At 41.6% G+C, this 22,278-nt stretch overlaps 2 protein-coding genes across 2 annotated transcripts; one reads left to right on the top strand and one right to left on the bottom strand.

The window, feature by feature from the left end:
• Positions 1-655: 655 nt before the first annotated feature.
• On the bottom strand, positions 656-9,859 carry LOC142381363 (protein NLRC3-like). The gene is made up of 10 exons (XM_075466917.1): positions 9,532-9,859; positions 9,325-9,441; positions 9,113-9,169; positions 8,675-8,768; positions 6,576-6,699; positions 4,633-6,412; positions 4,371-4,544; positions 4,044-4,217; positions 3,913-3,959; positions 656-2,906 (listed from the first exon to the last, which is right to left on the bottom strand). Exons 1-10 carry the CDS (start codon positions 9,618-9,620, stop codon positions 2,320-2,322), a joined length of 3,243 nt encoding a protein of 1,080 aa, XP_075323032.1. The 5' UTR covers positions 9,621-9,859; the 3' UTR covers positions 656-2,319.
• Positions 9,860-11,587: 1,728 nt separating this feature from the next.
• On the top strand, positions 11,588-21,822 carry atp6v0d1 (ATPase H+ transporting V0 subunit d1). Its single transcript, XM_075466916.1, has 8 exons — positions 11,588-11,783; positions 13,747-13,918; positions 15,522-15,700; positions 15,817-15,896; positions 17,072-17,149; positions 17,374-17,550; positions 17,669-17,746; positions 20,722-21,822. The coding sequence occupies exons 1-8, from the start codon at positions 11,657-11,659 to the stop codon at positions 20,881-20,883; spliced, it is 1,053 nt and encodes a 350-aa protein (XP_075323031.1). The 5' UTR covers positions 11,588-11,656; the 3' UTR covers positions 20,884-21,822.
• Positions 21,823-22,278: the final 456 nt, after the last annotated feature.

The following is a 22,278-nucleotide window of genomic DNA, read 5'->3' as shown; positions in this document are numbered from 1 at the left end:
GGCTGGAGCCTATCCCAGCGGTCAATGGGCGAGAGGCAGGATACACCCTGGACAGGCCACCAGTCCATCACAGAGCCACACAGTGACAAATGACTATACACACTCACACTTTAGGACAATTTTTAGAAACACCAATTAACTTAACATGCATGTTTTTGGACAGTGGGAGGAAGCCGGAGTACCCGGAGAGAACCCACGCATAAATGGGGAGAACATGCAAACTCCACACAGAAAGGACCCAGCTGGGAGTTGAACCTGGAACCTTCTTGCTGTGAGGTGATGGTGCTAACCACCACACCACCGGTCGACCATCTCCTGGATGGAAATCATATATCTGTGTACATGTTGTTGTTTTTTCACTTAAACTGTGAATTATTATTCTGTGTTTTCAAGACATGCAAGGTACAACTATTTGGTTATTATTCATTTGATCAGATTGTGGCTCATTATTAATCAAGATGAAGATCAAACCATGTCACAAGATATCAGTGAAGATCCCCTGGCATCTACAAAATGTCCCAAAACCTTTATTGTTACTGTAAATGCAGTGCTGTCACATATTTAATATTTTGCCTTTGAAGATTCAGCCCTCGTGTAGTTCTACGAAAGGCGATCTCACCCACAAAAAAGACAAAAAAAATGAAATAATGCAGAATTATTTGACATTTGCAGCAAACAACAATCTGTCATTTATTGGTGAAATGAATTACATATATGTGCAACTGAATTCCATTGATTTAAAATCTGCAGATAAATATTTAACTTTGTAAATACTGGATTGAACAATACGTAACAGTGAAGCATGCCAACTGTTTCAATAAGTTTTGACCTTTTAAAAAGTAAAAATCTTTGGTTCCATTTGTTTTTAATCCCTGTAAAACAGCCATAAGCCAAACTTTTGCATTACAGTCTTCATGGATTTCATTTCGATTAACCAGCTGAGGTCTGCTGGTCTTCGTCCAGCCTCAGCTGTCATCTGTCAACATTTCTAAGAGCTTCAAAACAGTCACTTCCCTGACAGTTGCTGATGACCTGGGGGGAAACAGGTGTATACAGTATAACATGTAAGCAGCGTTTCTAATACAATTATTTTCCATGTTGGAACTTTCTGTACAGCAGAAAATAAAATTAACAGAGATCCTGCAGAATCATTATCAGAATCTCTTTAGCCTGAGGAAGAACATTACATTACGGTCATTTGGCAGACGATTTTATCCAAAGCGACTTCCAATAAGGGTGTTCCACATCGGTAGGCAAAAGAACTTCAGGTCACAAGAAATCATAAGTGTATTTCCTTCCAAAACCAAACAGCTCAGAGCATAACTAGTGCTAGAGTAAGTGCAATAAGTTTGGTACTGAGACAATTTAGGAAACAAATAAGTGCGTAACAAGCCAGGACGAAACAGGTGATGTCCTGAGAGGGCGGATCAGGGCGGTGTTTCCTGAAGAGATGGGTTTTCAGGCTGCGGCCAAAGATGGGCAGCAACTCAGCTGTCCTGAATGCATCTTCTGGTGCGCCCGCTTGATGACCTTAGATGAGTGTGTGGGTGGTGAATGGTAGTGCCCAGAAACTTCAGAGTCCACCACCTGTACTGCGGTGTTGTTGATGAGAAGTGGGAGGTGCGAGGGTGAATTCTGCTGAAGTCCATGACCAACTCTGGGTTGTTGCTTCCAGCTGTGACACCGTGTTCCTGTAAGCTGACTCATCGTTGTCCTTATCCTGCCTTTCAGAACTCTGCTGCTCGAGTCCTCACTAAGACCAAAAAAGTGGACCGCATCACTCCAGCTCTGAGGTCTTTACACCGGCTGCCTGTCCATCAGAGGATAGACCTTTCCTATAGACTGATGCTGCTCTATAAAGCTCTGAATGGTCCAGGATCAAAATACATCAGCAACCTCCTGACCCAGTATGAACCTTCCAGACCCCTCAGCTCATCTGGACCCGGTCTTTTATCAGTTCCCAGAGTCAGAACCAGACGTGGAGAAGCTGCATTCAGCTTCTATGCTCCACATGTCTGGAACAAACTCCCAGAAAGCCTCAGATCAGCTGAAACACTCAGTGTGTTTAAGTCCAGGCTGAAGACACACCCATTTTCAGCTGCGTTTGAATAAAGCTCAAAACTTAATCACATTTTAACTCCTGATTTTATCTATTGTTCTTATTTCTTTCTTTTTTGTTGAAAATTTAAATCATGCTTTTTATGTCTACTGTTTTAATGTCTCTGTAAAGCACTTTCAATCACCCTGTTGTTGAATTGTGCTGTACAAACAAACTTGCCTTGCCTTACACTTTGGGAGCCACTCATGAAGGAGTGATTTTCACTCTTCAATCTTCGATAGAATAACCGAAGACGCTAAATATCTGGATTCATTCTGAAGCTCAAGGGTTCGCCCAAAGCTGAATGCCGCGTAGAGTGGTTCGGTGAATGTGGAACGAAAGGTGTGCAGGTGGATCTTTTTTACAGAGGAAACTACAGAGGGGAGATAATAAAAGGACACAGTGCCAGCAGACCAGTCCAGATACACCGCAACCCTGTTAGATTCAGAGTAGTCTGGGCGCTGTTGTATGTCTGAGGCTTTGTTATTGTGCCAGGCAGTGAAACCCTCAGGCGAGCAGAACAGACTCCAGGACTGGTCGTTCCAGCCAATGCAGCAGTCGTCACTGTCTCCTCTTCTCCTGATTCCTCTGTACGCCACTCCTATTCTAACCCTTCCTTTCCACTCTACATCCCAGTAGCAACGACCAGTCAGATGTTCGCCACACAGCAGCTGTTTCCAGCTGTCAAACCTTTCTGGATGATCAGGATATGGCTGCTTCTCTTTCACCACGAGCACATGTTTTCTGCTCTCAGACAGAAGGAGGTTTCTGTCCGCTGTGTTTGGATCCAGTGTCAGCTCACGGAAGTCTGGTGGCAGAAACACGACAGAGGAGAAGACCAGTTTATGACCTCAGAAAGAGAACTTACATTACCTCCATGTAAGTTCTAATAATGTTTTCAGGGGGACATCTTTGAAAGGGATTTCAGGTCTTTGTTGAGGCCTCAGATAAAATGGTGTCTCCCTAACATCTTGGGATGTGTAGGGGACATTAAATCATGATAAAATACAAAAAACAGATTGCAAACAGATGCGTACTCTGCAGGATGTTTTGCTTTTTTTCCGCTGACTTAAAGGGATAGTTCGCCTCTTTTGACATGAAGCTGTATGACATCCCAAATTAGCAATATCATTTATGAACATTTTCTTACCCCCTGCTGCGTCCTGTGAGCCGAGTTCCAGCCTCGTTTTGGCGTTGACGAAGGTAGTCCGGCTAGTTGGCTGGGGTCCCGAAAATAAAGCGTTTTGCTTCTCAAAACAATATGCGTTCAAAAGAGTAATACATTTGCATCACAAAATCGTTCTCCAGGAAAAAGTCTGACCTCACAATCGCTTGGCCCTATTTTCTCTCCCTTCATATCAATGTGTGCTGCCGCCTGCCGATAGCTGCACCTGTTACGGTGTTTACTGTTCGGTCTGCACAGTTTACACAGCAGGCAGTGATATGAAGGTAGAGAAAATAGCACCAAGCAATTGTGAGGTCTGACTTTTTCTGGATGGACTATTTTGTGATTCGAATGTATTACTCTTTTGAATGGATATTGTTTTGAGAAGCAAAACGCTTTATTTTTTAAACCCCAGCCAACTAGCCGGACTACCTTCATCAACACCAAAACTCGGCTGGAACTCGGCTCACAGGACGTAGCAGGGGGTAAGAAGATGTTCATAAATGATGTTGCTAATATGGGATGTCATACAGCTTCATGTCAAAAGAGGCAAACTATCCCTTTAATGTGCAACTTGGTGTAAAATGTATACTCATATATTTCATGTTGTGTGTGTTGTGTTGAACGTTCACTGCCAAGTTTAACTTACATCTGAGGGGTGACGGGTTCAGTCGTAACTGACCACAGTGATCAGTCCTTTGGAAACAGGAGAGAGAGACAGATTAACGCTAACGGGCATTTACAATGGAAAGGATTTGTCCCTACATTGATCAATTGTACTTTAGAGTTTCCAGTTTCCAGTTGGGATCCTGCAGCCCTGCAGAGAGAAGTTTCAGTCCAGATTCTCCTGGATGATTGAAGCTCAGGTCCAGCTCTCTCAGGTGGGAGGGGTTGGAGGTCAGAGCCGAGGCCAGATAAGCACAACCTTCTTCTTTGATCAGACAGCCAGACAAGCTGTAAACATACACGGAAAGCTTAAAGTTTTATCATCAAGAAACTATTTTTCTCACTTTCGACACTGATATCCTTGACAACTGAGGAGGACTTGCTGATGAATTGTTTGAATATAGTAGCTTTTGAATGTTAATATGATGATGACAGACTTACCTGAGAACCTCCAGTCTACAATGTGGACTCTTGAGTCCATCTGAGAGAGTTTTTACTCCTGTATCATGCAGATCATTGTTGCTAAGATCCAGCCCTCTCAGACGGGAGTTCTCAGAGGTTAAAGTTGGCAAGAGAGATGCACAGCTTCTGCATGAGAGGTTACAGCTACTCAGCCTGAAGGAAAGAAAGTTGACTGTGTCAGGTGCTTTTATGTTCTCTGCAAAAGAAATGATCTTATTAACAAATCAATTTATTGTCGTACAGCGACGTCTTGGACACTTCGACCACTGGCAGAAGGTGCACAAGTGCCTCCTTTGATGCAGAGAATTTCTTCAGGTCAAACACTTCCAGATCTTTCTGTGATGAGAGCAAGATGAATACGAGCGCAGACCACTGAGAAGGAGTGAGCTTCTTTTCAGAGGCACCTTCTGGTTTCAGGTAGCATTGGATCTCCTCCTCCAGAGAATGATCGTTCAGTTCATTCAGCCAGTAAAACAGACGGATGCTTCTCTCTGTCGAAGGGCTTTCCCTGATCTTCTCCCTGATGTACAACACCAGCATTTTTTTGACCTGTGGTTTATCTCTTGACCGTTGCATCAGCCCTCCTAAGAGAGTCTGATTGGCGTTCAGTGAAAGGCCCAGGAGGAAGCGGACAAACATGTCCAGATGTCCATTTTCACTCTCTAAAGCCTTGTCCACTGCACTCCGGTAGAAATATTTTAGCTTAGATTCCTGGCATAATGACGAACTCCTTTTTCTGAGTAGATTTACACCAGTGTTCATGAACGTCAAAGAGACATAAAGCGCAGCCAGAAACTCTTGAACGCTCAAATGGACAAAACCAAACACCCTCTCATGGGTCAGCCCACGCTCCTCATTGAAGATCTCTGTCAACACCCCTGAGCAGATAGCTTCTATGTCAATGTCATATTCTTTTAGGTCCTCTTCGTAGAAAATCAGGTTCCCTTCCTCCAGCTGCTCAAAAGCCAGCCTTCCCAAAGCAACAACGATCTTCTTGGTCTCTGTGCTCCAGACTGGATCTGTCTCAACCTTTCTGTCATACTTCACATTATCCTGGTTGGCCTGCACCACCAGGAAGTGGGTGTACATTGCAGTCAGCGTCTTGGGCAGCTTTGATTTCTCCTCAGTCTTTAGCAGGTGGTCCAGAACTGAGCCGGTGATCCAGCAGAACGCGGGGATGTGGCACATGATGTGTAGGCTTCGGGACGTCCCAATGTGGGAGCTTATTTTGCTGGCCTGCTCCTCGTCTCTGAATCTCTTCTTGAAATATTCTTCCTTTTGTGGGTCTGTGAACCCTCTGACTTCCGTCACCACATCAACGCAGTCAGGAGGGATCTGATTGGCTGCAGCAGGCCGAGTGGTTATCCAGAGACGAGCAGAGGGAAAAAGGTTTCCTCTGATGAGGTTTGTGAGCAAAGCATGCACTGAAGTGGACTCTGTACCATTCTTCAGGATCTGAGTGTTGTGGAAGTCCAGAGGAGGTCGACACTCATCCAGACCATCTAAGATGAACACAACCTGGAACTCTTCAAAGCTGCAGATTCCTGCTTCTTTGATCTCAGAGAAGAAGTGATGAATGAGTTCCACTAAGCTGTAATTGTGAGCCTTCAGCAAATTCAGCTCCCGGAAAGTGAATGGGAAGATAAACTGTATGTTGTGGTTGGCTTTCTCTTCAGCCCAGTCCAGAGTGAATTTCTGTGTCAGGACTGTCTTCCCAATGCCGGCCACTCCTTTGGTCACAACAGTCCTGGCTGGCTTATCTCTACCTGCTACAGGTTTAAAGATATCCGCACAACTGATGGTGGTTTCTGAACCTGTTGGTCTCCGGGATGCTGCTTCTATCTGTCGGAATTCGTGTTGTTCATTAACCTCTCCTCTGCCGACGTCTGTAATGTGAAGCTCGGTGTAGATCTGGTTCAGAAATGTTGGTCTTCTTGCCTGAGACATCCCCTCATTCAGACACTGAAACTTCCTCTTCAGGTTAGACTTTAATTTATGCTGGCAGCTCGCAATGAAAGTCTCTGAGAAAACAGCAGATCAGTTAATAGATGGTAAGTTGATATGTAAGTGATTATAGACCAAAGCCTGACTAATCTCACATTAACAAATTCACCAAAGCACATCGATGTAACAGATAAATTCTGTATTTGTTCAGATAGTGTGTAGAAGTTTAAATCATCTCACTACTGCGCAAAGAGTCATCCATCTGTTCCTCTTTCTGTCTCCTCAAGAAATTCATTGGGATTTTAGGAAAAGGAACTCTGGTGCTGCTTCCCTGCTCTGCCCATATCATGTCCTCTTCAAGCTCCTGGAAGAAGAAAAATAATCAATAAGCACATTTTTACTGTTTAATAAAAAAAAAAGCGATTTAAACTCAAAGTTACAACGAAAGTAACAGATGTAACTACGGTTCTATTTCATTCCTCCTGACCGCCAGAGGGCGGTGCTTTCAGCACTGGATGACCAATGCCAACAAGGTCACGAGGAATGCTTACCGCATTAAGGCATGGAAGCTGTTGATAGAACAGCCGTTGCCACAGCAGTTAGAGCAGCCACATTGACGCGATAATAGTGAGCAAAGGTACATGAGGATTCCCAGGTCGCTGCAGCACAGATGTCCTGCAAAGAGACCCCTTTTAAGGCTGCCCGTGATGTAGACACACTCAGAGTAGAGTGGCACCGCACGTTACTAGGCGCAGGTAAGCTCTGCGACCTATAAGCATGTAAAATCACATTGACAATCCACTTTGAAAGTCTCTGTTTTGGCCGAGGTTGACCTTTCCTACAGCCCCCAGAGCAAACAAACAGTTTGTCAGATTTACGAAAAAAAGCTGTAGCCCCCACTTACGCCTTGAGTGCCCGAACAGGGCAAAGCTGCTCTGACAGCTCTGTTCCCTGCTGTGACGAGCTTGGTGGACTGAATGCTCCCAACTCAAATGCTTTGTTTACATGTGAGGGAGGCACCATCTTTCCCAGGAAGGAGGGATTGGGTAGCAGAGTAACCCCCGAAATGGCCGCCGCATATACCTTTAAGGTTGATGCACATCTGCCTGCTTCCAATAATGACTGCAGGAAACGTAGAATGATGGCCACTGAGCAGTTCTCCGGCTCCTCACTCTGTGTCTGGCACCACTGAGAGAAAAGCTTTCACCGATTAGCATAGAGTGACCTAGTGGAGGGAGCCCTGGAACTTAACACCGTGTGGATCACCGACTGGTCACAGGATGCCAGGCCCTCCCAATGGCCAGACCCAAAGCTGAAGGCGATCCGGATTCGGATGCCATACGCGTCCCCCCAGCTGAGAGAGGAGGTCCGGTCTCCTTGGGAGGCGCCATGGTTCCCCCTGGAGTAGTTTCAGCAGCACTGGAAACCATGGCCGCCCTGGCCAGTTGGGGGATTCTCAGTCATTTAGGTCATGGTATTCTAAAGTTCTTGGATTGAAGGCAACTGTACTTCTTTTCTAGGTTCTTAAAGATGTTTGACTTCTTATCTGACATCTTCTTGGGTTCTGACTGGTGTGAATTCAGAACAGAAGTGCTGACTCCCCACCAGTAATTAAGAACTGAGGAAAACTTTGAGAGGTGAAAAGTCTCCAAGAAGCAGAAATGACAAATCCAGCTGTCCTGTTTGGCTCCATCTGGTGGTGTAATCAAGCATGTGACCAACAGAACTTCAGGCTACTTTTAACTTTTCCTTCAGAGAGTTGTGAAACTTTTTGTCCATCTAAAAGTTTGTCAGCCTAACAACACCTGTGGTCCAGGCTTCTTTCTTTTCCTTTATAACATCACCACGATACACGTACATGACGCCACTTTACTAGCTAGTTTAGCATGACTAAAAAAAAAGAATGAGCAGCTTACTTGCATGCCGCCATTTTGAATCCATCAGCTATAAGAGAAAAAGCCTCACTTAGAGTAAGAAAGTCGCTTGTCGTAAATCCAAACTTTTACCAGTTTGTCAGCCACTAGACAAAAATGTTTACAACTGTACTTGAGCCAGTGCAACTGTTGTTGTCAAGAACTGAACACGCAGGTTTGAAAGTTCGGGACTTTCCTAATGACAGAAATGATAACGGCTTCCTGGAAAACATTCTCAACTTGAGTTGTTATTACCACGCACACGGTTACTAATACCCATAAAAAAGTCATACAACATTTGATGTGATTAATTTCATATTATATCTATGTGGGCCTCCTAAATTCATAACTCCTACTCATGTCTGAATTAAGAAGAAGAACACAGAGACAAAACGTTAGGAAGATAAGAAGGTTTTGCATTAATACCATAAAAATGGAATCCAGGTGTGTGCTTTGGTCATGAGGATCACGAGGAGACTCTGTCCTCTTCTGGCCAATATGGACAGAGGTGGGAGCAAAACTGAAAAAGAAATTTAAGTTACAGCTGAGCGAGAGGACAAATGCTGCCACACTGACATCAACTTCTCAAATTCTCATGCTCTCTTATTTCGTTTGTTGCAAAGTTTTTTAACATTGAGATTCTGGGATGCTTTTTTTATGTGTGGATGATGTTTTTATGCAGCTTTTTGCCAGTTTTTCAAAAGATTTGAATCAATGCTGCAGTAACTATTCAGACTCTTTCCTTGAACCTTGCCAATCAGGTTTGCCGGCAGTTTGTTTCCTTACCATCAACCAAGCCTGAAAGGAATGTGGTTCCTGCAGTGAATAAGTTAAAAATAAATTCAGTATGTATTGAAGTCATACCTTTGCTCGTCAGGGCTTTGTCCAGCCTTGAATTCTTTAGAAGTTGTGGACAATGGCCTGGGTACAGGGGTTTGTTTCAGACGAATTCAACACAACAAAAACATTTTCCAAATTTGAGTTAAGATTTGAACTTGATTACATTTCACAGTTTTATAAACCTTGCGCTTGTAAGTAAAGCTCAATGCTAACACACATGGACACTGATTTCTCACATTTGCTGCCCAGAATGGCCTCCACCCTTGAAGTCAAATGGTTCATGTTTAGACTGGTCACTCCTCATGGACACGGACCTTGGTTCAGGTGAGTCAGGTATCTCCCACACCGCTTTGCTTCAACACAAACAGCACAGATGGGTTTCTTTGAAGAGTAGGAATCTGAGCTGGAGAAATAATATTAACAGCAAAATATTTCTTTCTTACCCTTTAATCCCGATCTGCTTGTCATGTTGTACAGACAGAGCTGCTTCAGAGGTAGAAGCACTGTCCTCTGTTTCCTCCGACACGTTCATTGCAAACTGTACAGCTTTACGGAGACGATCTGAACTGGTTTATCGCAGTAAAGGTCCATTAAAAAGCAGTAGGTTGAATTAACTGGAACAATTCATCATAGAATTATTACATCTGTCTGGAATCCTTCTTGACGAGCTCAGATCCAGATCAAATTGGATAAGCACTGGTGAAAGGCATTGTTGTGTGTCTCTTCCAGAAGGTTGGTGAATCTCTGATTTGTTCCATCTCTTTCCTCTAGTTACACAAGCCAAACTGCGGAAGGAGCCAATAAAAACATTACACAATAGTGAATATGTGCGTCTCCACCAGGTGGAGATACAGCTGCTGAGACTCACAGGTATGTTTGTTAACAATCTCATATATAAAAGAGAAAAATGTTCAAAAAATTAAACTCATATTTAGATTTAGATAGATTTAGATACATTTTTATTTTCGAACATGTATAAAAAAGAAAATGTATGTAACTATTTGTACATACAAAAGAAAGTAATTCAATCATATAAAGTGGTAATACATAACAAACCTCACACATTGTTCAAAAAAGGAATGGGAAGAAGTACAATACTTAGTTTTCCACCCCTATTATTCCTATTCTATATTCTTTGTAGTCATAATTGTTCACCACTTTCTAAAAAGTGCATGAGATACCATGAATCTTCATTTATTTTGTCATATAGTGAGTATTTGAAATACTTAAATGGATCATATAGCTTCGTATTATATTCACACATGCATTACTGAAATAAGTATTAAGATTTAAGTTGACAGCTTTAATAATTCAGTGCTACTTTGTAATCAGAATAGATAAAAATAGACAAACTTTGAAAAGGATAAAAAATTATTTTAAGTGACTTGCCACTTTGTTTTAGTTCAGTAAAAAAAAAGATATTTCATTATACACTGGCATGAAAATGAGAAATAGTTGTAGCAATTTATTGAAACGTTTGCAAACATAACTGGATATACAGTATATAAGGCAAAAACGAGCTCAAAAGTGAACATCTGCTCTGAGCTCCTTTCTCCTCCAACACAGCCTGAACCCTCTCAGACAGCTTTCTGTCCTTTCTTTAAGGAGTCTTCAGGAATAGTTCTCCAGGCTTCTTGAAGGACATCCCAAAGCTCCTCTTTGGATGTGGGCTGCCTTTTGTTCCGTTCTCTGCCAACATGATCCCACACTGCTTCAGTAATGTTGAGCTCCGGGCTCTGGGGAGGATTCATCCCTCCATCAGACCTGCTGCCATTGATTTTCAGCCCACTTCTTGTGTCCTTTGGCACCGCTCAGCCTTTTCTCCCTGTTTCCCTTCCTTAAGAACGGCTTCTTGACAGCCACCCTTCCATGGAGCCCATTTCTGATGAGGCTTGGGCCAACAGCAGATGGATCAGCTGAAGGTCCAGATGCATCTCTCAGCTCCTGTGTCAGGTCTTTGCTGGATGTTTTCCTCTTTCTTCAGGACATCACTTTCAGATCCTGTTCATCTGCTGTAGATAGTTCTTTAGGCCTGACACTTCTTCTTTTGTCCTCCACTTGTCCAGTTTCCTCAGATTAAAGTGCCTTTTTTATGTTTGAAGGATTAATAGGTCAGTGTTACAAGGCCAAACATAAAAAGCCAATTGCTCTGAAAATAATCGGGTACAATTAACAGAGAAAATGAGAGAAAAAGCAGCTAATTTCCCAAAGAGAAGCTTTGAAAGACCATATGAAGACATGGATAACTATTGCTCAAGACCACTTTAAAAGATTACAAGAAAGTTTGGCTGCTTGGAAAGAATATCTAAAGAAATAAGGGCTGGTTAAAGCTTTTTGCACAGTACTGTTGATCTTTATTTGCTGCAGTTTCGTCGAAATTAGTGCTGTATTTGATACGGATAGTGGAAAACAATTAGAGCGCACACACTTACAAATCCACACGCATACACACTCACACACAAGCAGCTGACTGATCAGATGACGGTCACGTGGTTCAGTCAGCTGACGTTAACGCTAACCAGCCGCACTGGATCGTTTTCCTACGGCAGAGACTGACGGTCGGACAGGATGCCTTTCTCCGAGCTGTACTTTAACGTCGACAACGGCTACCTGGAGGGGCTGGTCAGAGGATTTAAAGCTGGAATACTGTCCCAGGCGGATTATTTAAACCTCGTTCAGTGTGAGACTCTGGAAGGTGAGTTAAAGCAGACGAGAGCTAACAGCTAACTGCTAATGCTAATTCCGCTAGCTAGCAGAAGCTGTCATTCCCAGAGCTAGCTAGCTAGCTAGCTTAGCTCAGCGAGGGTTATATTAGGGATATTTAAGCATTTAACTGTGCTGTCTAACGCCCCATTTTCTTTTTTGGAGAAAGCTAATAGTCATTAAGCTTGACATTATCAATTTGTACTCATGAAAAGTGCTGTAATGTCAGAATTTAGCTTGCAGTTCTGCCACTCTCCTATATTTTAGCCACCTAGCGCATTGGAGCTTTCTGAACAAGTTATGTCGTTTAAAGGTTAATGTTGGGCTTTTACCCTTCTTTTAGGGGAAGTGGAACTAATTTTTACATAGTTTCGCAAACGCTGAATCTGTGTTATAATGACATTCTTCCTCAGCTTTAGGTGGCTCTCTACTGGTACAGTTTTCTTATGATGATAAATTACTTTAAATATAGACTGTTTATCGTCGTTTACCTTCAAACAAGATCAAAAACAAAACATTTATTGCATCGTTTATGGTTTTCACGTGAAGCTAAACTGAATTTTGAGACAGTATTTTATCAAGCATGACTATAAATGTAAATGTAGCTGTAAACCATTCAAAATATTGCTTAAGTTTGTGGGGTTTTTTGCCTATAAATACCTTTAATTATGGAACACATTTGCGTTGATAAGATTATTCAGTTTAACAACATTTTCCATAAATTTTAAACCAACATCTTGTTGAGATTAAAGCTGTGACGTCCTCTCCCGCACATCCCAAAGGTGCTCAGTGGGGCCTCTTTTTACATGAAGCTGTATAACATCCCATATTAGCAATATCATTTATGAACATTTTCTTACCCCCTGCTGCGTCCTTTGAGCCGAGTTCCAGCCTCGTTTTGGCGTTGATGAAGGTAGTCCGGCTAGTTGGCTGGGGTTTAAAAAATAAAGCGTTTTGCTTCTCAAAACAATATGCGTTCAAAAGAGTAATACAATTGCATCACAAAATCGTTCTCCAGGAAAATGTCAGACCTCACAATCGCTTGGCGCTATTTTCTCTCCCTTCGTATCACTGCCTGCTGTGCAGACCGAGCAGTAAACACCGTAACAGGTGCGGCTGTCGGCAGGCGGCAGCAGGCAGTGATACAAAGGGAGAGAAAATAGGGCCAAGCCGCTTTTTGTTCTGGTCACTGACGTATGTGTATACGTCACTGGCGTTGGCCATGTGGCTGTGCAGACGTAAACAAATCCGTGATCGCTGTAACAATGGAAACGAAACGACACCGTTTTCAAATCTTCCCACTCTGGAACCCGTTCTCAAAAACTATCGTTTTGGGGTAGTGGGAACGCCGGCTCCGTGTGGCCGCGACAGCCAAACGATAAGAAAAAGTATCGTTTACAGTGAAAAACGTTTTCGTGTAGCCCAAAACGAGGCTGGAACTCGGCTCACAGGACGCAGCAGGGGGTAAGAAAATGTTCATAAATGATGTTGCTGATATGGGATGTCATACAGCTTCATGTCAAAAGAGGCGAACTATCCCTTTAATGTCTCATGCATGAACCACTCTTTCACAATTTGAGCCTGATGATGATGATATTGTGATTGTTGGTGCCCATGTGATCGGGGAAGAAGAAGTGTACTGATGGAAAGACTTTGTCATTTGGTATATTCAAGAAGTCAAACCAGAATCTGAATCTAGTTTTAAAGGATTACTCCAGAATTATTGTCAATTATGGATATTCTTAAGTTCTTGAAAGTTCAATATATATAAAATAGAGGCAGAGCATGAATTGTTCCTTCTACGCTGCAGCATTGAAGTAGATGAACTGACTAATTGTACTGGGTCGAGATGGTTTCCCTTCCAAGTTTATCATTAGATTTTCTGATATAAACATTGCAAAAAATGAAGGGCTCTCTAATCCGCTGTATGTCCTCTGTCCCCATTTCTAATACAGACTTGAAGCTCCACTTGCAGAGCACCGACTATGGCAGCTTCCTGGCAAACGAGGCCTCTCCTCTCACGGTGTCGGTTATCGATGACAAGTTGAAGGAGAAGATGGTGGTGGAGTTTCGCCACATGAGGAACCAGTCGTACGAGCCGCTGGCCAGCTTCATGGATTTCATCACGTTAGTTAAATTATCAGTTCTAACCTCTTAAGCTACGGAAGTATCTTTAATACTTTTCCCATATGTAGGTGAACAGTTGGAGAAAATGGATATTCTTCAGTGTATATTTACACAGTAGTAAGGCTGGGCAACGATTAAAATGTTTAATCTAATTAATCACATGATTTCCCTGATTAATCACGATTAATCGCATTTGTACGCAAAATCCAAAAATGAATTCAAAAGTAGTGTATAGCTTTTAGCATTTAGTTTTATTTTAAATGTGCTGCCATATGAATGAGGGGTGCCATAACATTTGTTGTGCAAACACACTTTTAACATCAGCATCTTTCTGTAGTGTTTATGTAGAAGCCTCGCTCCACTGTCTGTTTCCTTGAATGACTTGCTGCTATCAGTTGTGTGTTTTGCCTTTAAGTGATATTTTAGACTGGAACTACTACGCTGAGAAGACAATTCAACTTGGCAGCGTTTACAGATGACTTTGGTTCTGTCGACTCCGCCGTCTGGAAGAACTTTAAAATGAAAATGGCCGAGTAAAAGTTCCATAACCGTTCTCCATGTTTGGTGGATCCGCCAATTAGGAAAGGCAATTTTATTTATAGAGCACAATTCGTACTCAAGGTAATTCAAAGTGCTTTACAGCTACATAAAATCACAAGAAGGCAATAAAATCATTAAAAAAAAAGAATAAAAAATTAAAAAAACATTAAAAATAATCATTAATTAATTAATTTAAAAGTGAAGAGTGCAGATAAAACACTTTCAGGTGTCATATGCACAGCTAAACAGAACTGTTTTCAGCCTGGATTTAAACATTGTCAGAGTTGAGGCCTGTCTCACATCTTCTGGAAGACTTCCAGATGTTAGGAGCATCAAACTGAAACGCAGCCTCACCTTGTTTACTTTCTTTTCCGGTTCCGCAGCAGACAGCAACAGACTTTTACATGACTTTTATAAAATAAAAGCCTGTGAGCAACAGACTTTTACATGACTTTTACCAAATAAAAGCCTGTGAGCAACAGACTTTTACACAATAAAATAGATAATAAAACAGGCTATAGTCCTCGTGCAGCTGGCCCCGGTTCGAGTCCCGCATCGGACGGCCCTGTGCTGCGTGTTGTTCCCCCTCTCTCTGCCCCCTGCTTCCTGTCTCTCTGAACTTTCCTATCCATTAAAGGCACACAAGCCCCAAAAAAATATTAAAAATTGTATTTTTTTTTTTTAAATGATAAAAAATATTTTATCATTTAAAAATATTTAAATGATAAAATATTTATCGGCGTTCGATAATAACGAGTTAACTCGCCCAGCCCTACAAAGTTTTTTTTTTTTTTTTTTTTTTTTTCACTTGTTGCAGTCGCCATTGTACAGTGTTTGAAAAGTGAACCAGTGAAGTATATGTGTGATTACTTCTATCGCCTCTCAGTGAGGTTTTTGTATTAAAGTAATCATCAGTCCGTGATCAATATTGCTTGTAAGGGGTTTCAGAAGGAGGCCATAACATAACATAATTGTTCGGTCATCTTTTGCTAGTTAGTTCTTTTTTTTTTTTTTTTTTTTAGCCAGTTTTACCATGACACTCCCTTCTTTCCGCTGGCTTCAGGTACAGCTACATGATCGATAACGTCATCCTGCTGATCACCGGGACTCTGCACCAGCGAGCCATATCTGAGCTGGTGCCAAAGTGTCATCCGCTGGGCAGCTTCGAGCAGATGGAGGCGGTCAACATCGCCCAGACCCCCGCTGAGCTTTACAACGCCATCCTGGTGGACACACCCCTGGGTACGTACCTCCACACGAGGTGCCTTCACAGGGAGAGAGCTGATCGGTAAGCTGTCATCTCGAACAGGAGGTGTGGCCAAAGCTGAAGGAAAACGGTTGTTTTTCTTTCTTTTCAGCTGCATTCTTCCAGGACTGCATATCAGAGCAGGACTTGGATGAGATGAACATTGAAATCATTCGAAACACACTTTACAAGGTACAGAATATTATTATTTTATTTTTTTTCAGGTTTCTGTGCATATAGAAGGAAAAGTTGTAAAAAAAAACTGCAGCATAAAATAAAGTTAATTCAATTTAACAAAGAAAAGGGAAACCGACCATAGAAGAAAAGTAGCCCATTTTACTTTAAGGCATATTTAAGTTTATTATTACTATTATTATTATTAATAGAATAGAAGAAATAGAATAGAAAAATACTTTATTTATCCCCCAATGGGGCAAATTCAAATTAGTCAAGTAGCTCAAAAAATTATTTACAATGATTGTATATTAACAACAACAATAATAATACCAATTCTAATAAAGATACTACTACTGACTAATAATAAATTACTAAATAAATAAAATGCATTATTTACATGCATAATTTCAATGCATTACTGTTGTTATTGTGAGAATGCTTTAAGGCATTCTCACTGTTAAGTTCCTGTTTCTCTTTATTATTATTATTCCGTATTATTATTATTATTCCGCCGTTTTTCGGCATTCAACTACTTCAGCATAGTTTCAGCTATTTCAACAAATTTGGTATCAAAATGTTCAGCTCTTTCAGCTCTTTTCTACTATTACTTTTGGTGTTTCTAACTTTTCTACTTTTTAAGATATTAAGCTTTTTGTTCAACTATTTTTCCCTTTAAAAGTAATGGTAAATCCTTCAAATCCTTTCAAATCTTAACTACTTCAGCATACTTTCAGCTAGAGACACCATTCGAATTTTAAAATGTTCATAAGACATTCAGCTATTACCAAATGTTTCAGCTTTTAAAAATATTTGGCCAATTTTGAAATATGACAGTTTAAAAAATATGAAAATTAAGTTGATCTTCAAATCCTTTCAAATCTTAACTACTTCAGCATACTTTCAGCTAGAGACACCATTCAAATTTTAAAATGTTCAAATTTTTTAGCTTCTTAAGATTTTTTAGCAAGGTAATTCAGCTCATAAGCATTCTCACAGCTGTTTTGCAGGAACAGCTCTTTCTAGTTTATCATTTAAGTACATTCCAAAGCAGAATACACAATTTAGCTTTTTTATTGATAATTGAAAATGAATAGATTTGTGTTTTTTTTTTTACTCATTTCTTTGTAATTATTTAAGTGTTTAAGCTCCTAAAATCCTTTTTTTTTGTTTTTTTTGTTACTTCCTCTCAGGCTTATCTGGAGGGTTTCTATAAATTCTGCTCAAACTTGGGAGGAACGACAGCTGACACCATGTGTCCTATTCTGGAGGTGAGTGTGTTTTTATGGTAGAAAACAAACACAAAAAGTCATAAAATGTGTGTTTCTGCATTAAAAACATACTGAATATGTCCTGACATATTAGAGCAGCTAAGAACTTCAGTGTTCTTGACATGGAGGCAGCTTTTAGCATGAAAAGTATGTTGTGTGTCGTCATCTTTCGTGGAGGTGCGCTCAGTGTTTTCAGCCCAGCGATCCTCCTGTCTCTGCTGCAGTTTGAAGCTGACAGGAGAGCCTTCATCATCACCATCAACTCGTTCGGCACGGAGCTGTCCAAAGAGGACCGGGCCAAGCTCTTCCCCCACTGCGGCAAGCTGTACCCAGAAGGCCTCGCTCAGCTGGCCCGTGCAGATGACTACGAGCAGGTCAAGGCCGTCGCTGATTTCTATCCTGTAAGTCCAAACAGTTGCGGCCTGCATCACAACAAAGGAAGGTTTTTAAATTTTCCAACACGGTTTTGTTGGAAGAAAACCTTTATCGCTGTCTGAAGTTGTGTTTTTGTGTCTTCAGGAATACAAGCTGCTGTTTGAGGGCGCTGGCAGCAACCCAGGAGATAAAACACTGGAGGACCGTTTCTTTGAGCACGAGGTGAGTCACATCATCTGACTACATCCTTAAAGATCTGCTGTGTCAGCAGGACCTGGAAAAACTAGTCCATGCATTCATCTTCAGTCGGCTTGTTGACTGTAACAGCATTTTTACAGGTCTACCTAAAAAGTCAGTTAGACAACTGCAGCTTATTCAGAACTCTGCTGCTCGAGTCCTCACTGAGACCAAAGAAGTGGACCACATCAGTCCAGCTCTGAGGTCTTTACACCGGCTGCCTGTCCATCAGAGGATAGACTTTAAAGTTCTGATGCTGCTCTATAAAGCTCTGAATGGTCCAGGACCAGAATACATCAGTGACCTCCTGACCCAGTATGAACCTTCCAGACCCCTCAGGTCATCTGGATCCGGTCTTCTATCAGTTCCCAGAGTCAGAACCCGACATGGAGGAGCTGCATTCAGCTTCTATGCTCCACATGTCTGGAACAAACTCCCAGAAAGCCTCAGATCAGCTGAAACACTCAGTGTGTTTAAGACACACCTATTTTTCATCTGCATTTGAATAAAGCTCCAAATCTGAAGCTTGAGTTTCAAAACTTAATCAGATTTTAACTCCTGATTTTATCTATTGTTCTTATTTCTTTCTTTTTTGTTGAAAATTTAAATCATGCTTTTTATGTCTACTGTTTTAATGTCTCTGTAAAGCAGTTTGAATCGCCTTGTTGTTGAATTGTGCTGTACAGATAAACTTGCCTTAATACTAAAAGCTTATTCATTCTGAGGGCAGAACAGTTATGAAGCGTTAATCACAATCACGGATCAAACTGCAACCAATGAGCTGAACTTGATTTCTCTCAGAATAAAAAACCCCACCCTCAGTGAAAGTAGAGTCTCCTTAAACTTAACGAGCCACAGGTCTCAGCTGCTGCTGTTATGGTTGTTATTGCTTCTGTCACATGATCAACAGGATCATCATCTTTTTGTCTACTTCGCTGTTTTATGTCGGTCCACCTTGTCCTGGTGAGGAAACATTCATACGGAGTGAGTTAGCTTAGCTGGTAGCTTTTTGATGTTGTGAAACAAAACGTTGAAGCCATTGTAAAAGGATCTGCGTCTGCACTCTGTTCTGTGTTCCCACCAACAGCCAGGTAACAGATATCAGAAACAGACGGCCTGTTCTCACTCGGACAGCATCACAATAGCCGTATTCCCACTGTAGGAACCTTTGGCAGTTCCTAGAACCTTTTCAGGAACCTTTACCACATTCGCACATACAGGAACTCGGCACCACGGCCCTCAGTTCCTGGAACCATTTCAGCTCCTTCTCCTCAGCTGGGTCTGTTCTGGTTTCCATAGGAACACATCTGACGGAGGTGTTTGGTGGTTGGTAGCTCCGCCCCTTATCATGTTCTCACGGCTGAAATGTTTACTCATACGACACGGACACAACCTTGGCGTGTTTAATAAGTTAAACCTCCACGTGGTCTCCTTTGTCTGCGGCGCTCTGCTCTCCTTCCTTCATGAAACCAAGAAGTATGGCCTGCGCTCCATCCTGCGTCTCCTGACTCTCTGTGAGCTCTGCCAGCCTCCATGTTAGACGCCCGATGTGATCGTCCCTGATTAATATCACCATCATGCAGACCATGAACACGGTGGCCTCCCCGCTCTCCATGTTAGCTTCTGTGTGTTTTTTCTTCTCTCCTTACTTTTACCGGGTTTTGTTTTGTTGTTGAATGTGGCGCTAAAGTAACACGTCGCTGTCACAGACGGTTGCGTCGCATCAGTCCCCATCGGTCCCCATCAGGTCCGACTCATGTGGGAATGCAGACTGAAACAGTTCCCCTGGGGAAGGGCAGCTATCAGAACAGAATTCGAGGAGGACCGTTCTTAGAGCTGCTCTGTCCGAATGCGGCTATTCTGTCAGTTTTTCATATGTGGCCCTTTGGCATCGACACAGAGGAAATGTGATGTGTGTGACACGTCATGATGTGACTCACTAGATTCTTTCCTTTCTTAAACTGAATCAGTTTAATCAGTCTTTGTGCCTAAAGCTAATCAGACAGTTTTGTAATCTGGTGACGAAAACGGGTTGAAGGGTGATTATTGCCTTATCTGTAAATGCCATACTTAGATTAAAGGGATGGTTCGCCTCTTTTGACATGAAGCTGTATGACATCCCATATCAGCAACATCATTTATGAACATCTTCTTACCCCCTGCTGCGTCCTGTGAGCCGAGTTCCAGCCTCGTTTTAGTGTTGACGAAAGTAGTCCGGCTAGTTGGCTGGGGTTTAAAAAATAAAGCAGTGATATGAAGGGAGAGAAAATAGAGCCAAGTGATTGTGAGGTCTGACTTTTTCCTGGACAACGATTTTGTGATGCAAATGTATTACTCTTTTGAACGCATATTGTTTTGAGAAGCAAAACTTTTTATTTTTTAAACCCCAGCCAACTAGCCGGACTACTTTCATCAACACCAAAACGAGGCTGGAACTCTGCTCACAGGACGCAGCAGGGGGTAAGAAGATGTTCATAAATGATGTTGCTAATATGGGATGTCATACAGCTTCATGTCAAAAGAGGCGAACTATCCCTTTAAAGGATCAATCGCTGGTGGGTCATAGATGTGTTTTGTTTTTTGAATATCTGTAATGTTAACGGTCTCAAATTTTTTTCTTTCTTCTCCTGCTTTAACACCTGATATTGTTATTTACACAGTGCTCAAGTTATTTTCCATTTTTACCATCGTAAGATTGACTGTCTCAGTGTGGAGGAAAATGTCTCTATTTTTATTGTCAATAATGGGATGTTTTGCTTTAGTGAAATCGCTTAGATTTTTAATAGAAGACTGTAGAATGTGAATATATCAACCCAATGCAGACCTGCAGAGTAATAAAGAAGCTGGCAAACCTCTGGGGATTTTTGCCCTCCCTCTTGCTGCCGTGCTGAGCCAGGAGGAACATAAATGTTAAAGTATGTCATAAAAGTTCCTTTGTCCTTTTTCTTTCCCACTTGCAGGTGAAGCTGAACAAGTTGGCCTTCCTCAACCAGTTCCACTTCAGCGTTTTCTACGCCTACGTCAAGCTGAAGGAGCAGGAGTGCAGGAACATCGTCTGGATTGCAGAGTGCATCGCCCAGCGGCACCGCGCCAAAATCGACAACTACATCCCAATCTTTTGAGCTCCTTTTTCTTGCCACCTCTCTTCTTCTTCTTCTTCTTCTTCTTCTTCTTCTTCTTCCCAACATCATTTCGTTCAGTCTTTCGTCTCCAGTCGCAGCGCAGTGGTAAAGATTCTGATGGTTTGATGCTAAGTTTCCTTCATTCTTCACAGGTAGATGTAAAAAGGTAAAAACACATTCGAATCGGAGACTTTTTAAATGAGAAGAGAATCACATGAGCCCGAGTCATCAGAAGCGACGGTACTTCTTTTAATCTGTTTGACTTTTGTGGTCGTCTCAACTCTCTGAAGCTCGGTGTGTTGTTTTACACGGCGCTCCCTCTGCTCCTCACACAGCCACCAACACAGAGAGGCCCCAGTTTTAGTTTCCTTCATGCGGTCATGTCCACCTCAGCCTCTGATGCTGTATTTTCCTTAAAGCGACCAAAACGAGTTGCCTGAATCTGAACCCATTTCTCATTCTCTCCAGCTCAGAGCGGACGGACAGACGTCAAAACATTCCTCTGCTCTGCTTTGCTCCGCCAGGTTGTTCAAATCTGTATTTATTTCTGTTTTAGTGCTAGCTTCGTCAGCGTGTCTGGTAATTGCTGTTGTTTCCCCCAAAGCTAACAAGTGAAATATCTCAGCCCCTTCTGATGTGTTGTTGATAGATGGTTGTTAAATATTAAAAATACAGCAGCGGGAGCCTCCGGTCTTCACCGTTCCTGCTCTCGTGTGACGCTTCTGTACATGAACATGCTGGAATGAAGCAGAATCTTGTGGGTAAATGAAAGACTAAATGTTTAAACTATATAACGATATATAGATATTTAAGAATGACGACATGATTTTGTTTTCTCATGCTGTAAAAATTGATTTATGACTGTTTTGGTCTGTTGTGTAATGTGTATTGTAAATGTAACAAACAGATTAAACTTGCTCTGATGCAGGTCTGAAGAAACTCAATGGCTCTGAATCTTAACTCCACCAAAAGTGTTCAGAATATTTTAAGTTTGATTTAATCAAAACAACATCAACTAAATCAAGTCTACAATAATACTTTTGGCTAATATTTACTGCGTTTAACATTTATTCAGTATTATTAAAGGTTAACGTTGGCTAATATTTACTGCGTTTAACATTTATTCAGTATTATTAAAGGTTAACGTTGGCTAATATTTACTGCGTTTAACATTTATTCAGTATTATTAAAGGTTAACGTTGGCTAATATTTACTGCGTTTAACATTTATTCAGTATTATTAAAGGTTAACGTTGGCTAATATTTACTGCGTTTAACATTTATTCAGTATTAAAGGTTAACGTTGGCTAATATTTACTGTGTTTAACATTTATTTAGTATTATTAAAGGTTAACGTTGGCTAATAACCCAAAAGCACAAAAATACAGATGAGAAT

The sequence above is a fragment of the Odontesthes bonariensis genome, chromosome 1 (genome assembly GCF_027942865.1).
Source record: "Odontesthes bonariensis isolate fOdoBon6 chromosome 1, fOdoBon6.hap1, whole genome shotgun sequence".
Lineage (NCBI taxonomy): Eukaryota > Metazoa > Chordata > Actinopteri > Atheriniformes > Atherinopsidae > Odontesthes > Odontesthes bonariensis.
Note: the sequence above shows the minus strand (reverse complement) of the source record. Positions and strands in the feature narration are given on the sequence as shown.

What these genes read in the sequence shown, in the direction of transcription:
- LOC142381363 (XM_075466917.1), bottom strand. Translation starts at nt 9,620, where the DNA reads ATGAACGTGTCGGAGGAAACAGAGGACAGTGCTTCTACCTCTGAAGCA. An exon ending in AAGCAGATCGGGATTAAAGG is followed by an intron (nt 9,442 to 9,531) that starts GTAAGAAAGAAA and finishes TTTGTGTTGAAG; the next exon opens with CAAAGCGGTGTGGGAGATAC. An exon ending in GGATGACTCTTTGCGCAGTA is followed by an intron (nt 6,413 to 6,575) that starts GTGAGATGATTT and finishes CTGTTTTCTCAG; the next exon opens with AGACTTTCATTGCGAGCTGC.
- atp6v0d1 (XM_075466916.1), top strand. Translation starts at nt 11,657, where the DNA reads ATGCCTTTCTCCGAGCTGTACTTTAACGTCGACAACGGCTACCTGGAG. An exon ending in CCGTCGCTGATTTCTATCCT is followed by an intron (nt 17,551 to 17,668) that starts GTAAGTCCAAAC and finishes TTGTGTCTTCAG; the next exon opens with GAATACAAGCTGCTGTTTGA. An exon ending in ACCGTTTCTTTGAGCACGAG is followed by an intron (nt 17,747 to 20,721) that starts GTGAGTCACATC and finishes TCCCACTTGCAG; the next exon opens with GTGAAGCTGAACAAGTTGGC.